This window comes from Pieris brassicae, chromosome 2 (genome assembly GCF_905147105.1).
Source record: "Pieris brassicae chromosome 2, ilPieBrab1.1, whole genome shotgun sequence".
NCBI classification, from domain to species: Eukaryota; Metazoa; Arthropoda; class Insecta; order Lepidoptera; family Pieridae; genus Pieris; species Pieris brassicae.
Window position 1 is genome coordinate 19,882,119 of NC_059666.1, and position 6,273 is coordinate 19,888,391.

At 38.0% G+C, this 6,273-nt stretch overlaps 1 protein-coding gene across 1 annotated transcript; it reads left to right on the forward strand.

Annotated features, from left to right (window-relative positions):
• The first annotated feature begins 4,558 nt into the window (after nucleotides 1–4,558).
• Nucleotides 4,559–6,053, forward strand: LOC123720800 (homeobox protein SIX6-like). The gene has a single exon (XM_045677562.1). The coding sequence runs from the start codon at nucleotides 4,568–4,570 to the stop codon at nucleotides 5,384–5,386; it is 819 nt and encodes a 272-aa protein (XP_045533518.1). The 5' UTR covers nucleotides 4,559–4,567; the 3' UTR covers nucleotides 5,387–6,053.
• Nucleotides 6,054–6,273: the final 220 nt, after the last annotated feature.

Sequence of the window (6,273 nt, forward strand, 5' to 3'; positions counted from 1 at the left end):
AGACGGAAAACCCGTTGCATGGTCGCCACTATAAACGCGAAATTTTAGTGCGCATGAGGAACATTGAACTGTGCTCGCAACAGCAGAAAAAATAAATAATTGAATTAAATTTTATTGATATGACTGTATCCGAAACAAATTTCGTGGTAGTCTGTGCCTATGGAGAAATCTGTGACAGATGGGGGGTCCCATACACATATCTTAAAGTATACAGCCACCTCGGGGGTTGAATCGATACAGGGTGGCATTGTTTGATATAAAACCTACAGGGTGTGGTCTATGATTTATGACTAGTCCTCGACAACAATGCTTGAATAGTGTTCGTGATGTGAAAGGAAACTAATTTTGAGTTGTTTGTCATTTTCATCATATATCCAATTACGACGAAAAGCGAGAAAAGCGTAATTTCTTACGCTTATTGAATAGTGAGGTTATAGGTTAAGTACTTTATGATGGAAATCAATAATGGATCTTAAAACTTAATGATAAATTAAGTGTATTATTATTTGAGTTATATGTTTTTGTCTTAACATTTGCATAGCTATAGTGGATATGGCTGACTGGTAGGTACATTTTTATTAAATATAATATAGTAGGTTTCCTTAAAATCTTAGGTAATAAAAATAAAAACAAAAACAATGCTTAAATCAAGCATTAAGAGTATTTTATTAAAACTTTGTAACATTACAAATAAAAACATTATATTTTTATCATGCAAAGGGCGGCTTTATTGCCAACAAGCTATGTCTTACAAAAAAGTCCAAGAAAGTACTCAAAATTAAGAAAAAAAAAAGTTACTAAGTTTGATAATATTTTTTCTGTTTGGGTCTAACAAATGTTTAAAGAACTTTATTTGTCATTACAAAAAATGTATCGTTATACACATCACCATCAGCCGTCTCCTAATTCTACTACCAACACCAGTTGCTTTAATGAAGGAAAAAAACTTGACATAATTAAAAGGATATTTACTTAAAAGGAAAGCGCAATAGCCTATCTAACACACTAGGATTCGATTTGTCGTGTCCATTGGTCACATTAACGGTACCTATGTACTTGAGATAATTACATTAAACTTACATTTTAATATTAAATGCTTGATAATCTTCTTTATAAGAAAAGAACGTACCAATTTTTTAAAGGTGCCCTTACGAGCCCTTTAGTAATGTAAGTGTCTATGGGAGATGTCACTTAACATTAAGATAGCCTCCTTTTTCCGCGTTAAATAAATAATATGTCGTAAAATAAACAATTAAACAATTGCCGGTCGGTAAACACTTAAACCTTTGATCGAAGTTCACCCGAAAATTATATTGCCTTGTAACCCACGTGTATGTAAAACCCACATCCGAAACTAAGCCAAAGAAAACACTCAATTAGCATTTTTCACCCTCCGCCCCACACAAATCAGCTTACGGCTTAAGATTAATTCGCTTTTGTTTATCTTAGAATGTTCAATCTGAAAACTTTGACAATTCTATTTGTTAACCTACTACAGGTTCGCGAGCAAAATTATTGGATTTTCAGTTATATTTATTTATAATATCACAGCTACTGTGATAGTGTTAGCCTAGGCTTCAGCGTGTGACTCTCATCCCTGAGGTCGTACGTTCGATCCCCGGCTGTGCACGAATAGACTTTCTTTCTTAAACATTCGCTCGAACGGTGAAGAAATCTCAGTGGATCCGGCTTGTCTTAGACCCAAAAAAGGCGTGTGCTGTATTGCCTGTGCTGACCACAGGAAGCTGAGGAAGTAGGTGACTACTAGCCTATTACATTGACAAATGTTCATGGCTTAGAACTAAAAAGGTTGTAGCTTCATTGATTTATTTTTTAATGTTTCAGCTACGCAAACATATTACAGCCAAAACATATTACATTATTGTGTAAAATACACGAAACAGAAAATATAAGTTAATTAAGTATCTATATTAATAGATAAGCAAACTACAACTTTAAATAAAAACTTTCACACTTCTAAATCAATTTTTCTTTATTGAAGTTATATTTATTTTGGCGCGTAAGGGAAAAATTATAACAGTATTTTTTAGGTTGCGCGCGAACTTCGTCACATAAATCCGACTCCCGCATAACGTTACAAAAAACCGACACCCTGAAGTTAGCATAGCATAGTGAAATAAAAAAGGTCACATTTCTTTCATTATGTGGAAATATTTTTTGTGATATCCATATAAACTTTATTTAACTAGATAATGCGTTATAATAAAACTTTCAATGTATTAAATACCTTTTTTCTATTGGTAGTGTGAATAACGCGAAAGATAAAAAAAATATGAAGATTTTAATCTTGTTACGCCAAAGAAGTATAACTTCTAACGTGTGTACCCGACACATATGATTTTTTCTTCAGTTTTTATAAAGATTCTTTTCCCTTCGCGTTTGTTAGGTTTGCATATACGTGCTCGTCACATATATAATGTCTTATTTTTCTTATGTATGAAGCTATATATTAAGCTTCCGTAATTAAATAAATAAATAGATGTCCACTTGGTACGGCCTGACCTCGCTCACTCCACTTTCATGACATTCATCACGCATGCTCGTCGGTTATGGGCACTTTTATCTTGTATTTGTTAGAAAATATCTAAAGATGATTATTGCTGTTGCCATGGTTACTAGTTTACCCACTTTAACCGCATCCCGGGAGATCAATAGTGATTTTGGGTATGCCAGAAACAGATCAATGTATTGGGTTGCATAATTGCACCTATAGAGATCTGTCAATCGACAAAACATATTCCGTGGCGTACGCCTTAGAAATCTGACAGAAATATATTACACCCGCGAATAGTTGTTAATTTCTAATGTAAAATATGCGTCATTAGACGTACATTAGACGTTCGTTACGTTTTAACCTAAACAAAGCCAGTCACAAGAGCACCATTTGCAATATTTTACCTATAGAATGGTATTCCGTCTATTAAAATAAATATATATAGTCTGTATTTTCTTAATAACAGCTGCTATGACCACCCTTTAATTCGCTATAAATTTTACGACAATTTTATCATCTGTAGCAAGTTAATAACATAAAAATATAACATTTAAAAAATGACTTATAAACACATAATTAATACATTAGGTATTTCAATCAAATCAATGTTTTATTCATAATGATACTTATATTAGTATATTAAATATTTATAATAAATGGCAGGAATATCGTTCGGACCGCATTTTCTAAATAAGGTGTACCCACAGGGGGAACTTAAAAATGAAATAAGTATAAAACAAAATACTCCGAAAGACAAATCGCGAATGTCACGGAAAAGCGTCAACGGATTACGAGAAGATTTGTTATTTTCAAATCCTTTGCTTTCTGCTCCGACAATAACGCTCAAGTTAATAAAAATCCATTATAACAAAATACATGTAATCCGTGCGCGAGTAACGCGAGCCCCCGGGGTGCCCCATACCCCGGAACGGGGGGTGGGGGCCACCTGTGCCTGGGTGTGGTTTGCCGTTCAATAACTTAATACTCTGGAAAGGCTTTCACGGTGAAATCTCGCTCGATGTACAGCGACGGAATCTATTTGATACTAGAGTTTTACTTCAAAATGTTTATAGTGTAACCAAGATTCGGACGATTAATTTATTATTTCGGTAAAATTAATCTATGGTTATAAAATAAATACTGTAGAAGAACGGTTAAAGTAATTTTTTATTGAAAAAAGAGAGGCAGTGTGTTGTTGCCAGTTCTTCTCTTCCGTTCTACGCCCTTTTGAGAACTGGCAGTAAATGTAAAATTAGAAGCATTTAATGCATTTTTTTTTGACGTTCATTACGTGTACTTACATTGTGTTACCTATAGGAATTTAATGATTTTTGACTTTTAATTAACATTATAAATTACTTAGTGTTACTTAACTGGCTTTATAAATTATATCCTTCCTACTTACCTGGTGTAAATCACAAAATAACTAAACTATTATTACAGCGTTTGAGAACTGGTAGTAGTTACCTAAATGTACGATAATATACAGATACATATATAATTTATATGTTAGACTTTGACGTTGGCTAAGTGCCTTATAAACTTTAATGTTACCGCTTAATTTTACATCGACAACATTTGCATCAGTTGTAAAGTTTATTTTGAGAAACAGCTATGTCAATCTCTCGCTCAGATTCCGTTAGGACAACCACCGATGTTAATCATTAACCGGCGAGTTTTATTAATATCGATCAGTACATCGCGCAAATAAAAGCGCGTAATCCACCCGGATGAGTACATGGCGGCTATTAATTGCAGGTTTGCAGGTAATCTATCGAAGCGAGGCGTCGGGGATCACGGCGCGCCGGGCGGGAGGTGTGCGTGACGGATCATGGCGGCGCGGGGGGCCTCGCCCCGCCGCCCTCGTTAAACGCGCCCGCCGGATACGTAGTGCGCCGCGGTTGAAAGCTATACGGCCCCCGGGCGGTCGCGCAGGCGATTGGCCCGCCACGGTAACCGATAGCCAATCGCGAGCGAGCCCGGAACGCCTACCGAACGGTCGCCCGACGGCGGTGGCTCACACGGCGCGCGACTCGGCGCTCACTCGCACCGATGCGCGGCTCCTGGGACGAGTCCACGACGGCGGCGCTCCACGCGCGCATCCTGGAGGCGCATCGCGGGCCCGCGGCGCCCGAGCGAGCCGCCGCCGAGCCCGCTTGCACTGAGCCGCCGCTCTCTATCTCCGCGCTCGAGCTGGCCGCTCCGACTCCTCTGCTGCCGCTGCCTACGCTCTCCTTCAGCGCCGCTCAAGTGGCGACCGTCTGTGAGACCCTGGAAGAGAGTGGAGATGTGGAACGACTGGCGCGTTTCCTGTGGTCGTTACCCGTCGCACATCCTAATGTCGCGGAGTTGGAACGCTGCGAAGCCGTCCTCAGAGCGCGAGCGGTTGTCGCATTTCACGCCGGCCGTCACAGAGAACTCTACTCGATACTGGAGCGGCATAGATTTCAGCGTTCAAGCCACGCAAAGCTACAGGCTCTTTGGCTGGAAGCGCATTACCAAGAAGCGGAACGTTTGCGCGGTCGCCCTCTCGGTCCCGTCGACAAGTATAGAGTCAGGAAGAAGTTTCCACTGCCCAGAACGATTTGGGATGGCGAGCAAAAAACGCACTGTTTTAAAGAGAGGACGAGGTCTCTGTTGAGAGAGTGGTACCTGCAGGATCCTTATCCGAATCCAACGAAGAAAAGGGAATTGGCCGCGGCGACGGGGTTGACACCGACGCAAGTCGGCAACTGGTTCAAGAACCGGCGGCAAAGAGACCGCGCGGCCGCCGCAAAGAATAGATCCGCAGTTCTGGGCAGAGGTTTTGCGTCTTCCTCGACTTACGACGAAGATTCAGCCGACTCGGAGATCAACGTGGACGAAGAGTGACCTGCGGTCAGACTGATAGTGTGAATACAGTGATAATGTCGCCACTTGTCTCGTGAAGTGACGATGCAATAGATGATTCTTGTGATGTGAGTTGTATAGTTACTATAGGTTTTAATTGTTGAAGTGTTGTGCTTGAGGCTCCCGCGTCAGGTACGTACTGTATTATAATGATGAAACGTGATTATACAAACGGAATTGCTGACTTTGTCTCAACGATTACAAATTTAAATTCTTGATTTATTTATCCTAAGGCCCTTCATCTTTCCAGACGCATTTATTTGTGTTTTACCGAGTTGTACTAATAAGTGAAGAATTTATTTATCATATCAAATTTTAGTTGTAAATTTAGCTGTAGATATATTTTATCATTCGCATGGACGTTACGGTCAGCAACTATTGTAGAAAAAGTGAATTTTTAAGTAATTATTTATTTGTAGAGAATTTCTTAGAAATTTTTCGTATATAGAAATGCTGTGATATGTTGTAAAATAATATGAAACTTTTGAATACATTGTTTCTTAATTCTATCTAAATTGTAGGCCTATTATTTTCTAAGCGATTTAAGTTAAAAACCTAGATCTAGACTTCAACAAAGAAACACATTTAAAACGACTTTATTATTTGGTTATAAATGTAGTACTGAGGGTACTAAGTTATGATTGTTAAATAAAAAAAACAAAAATATATAACATCAAATATATTATTTTCATAAAGAGTAAAATATTTATTTATCGATTTAAAATATAAAACCTTTTTACTTATCATATTGCCAAGTTTTTATTTTGACTTAAAATGATTTATTCACACATGGTTAAATAACGTGACTTAATTAATCAATACAAGTGAAACTTTCGCATTTATATTAAAGTAGATAAATATGCGTCTAT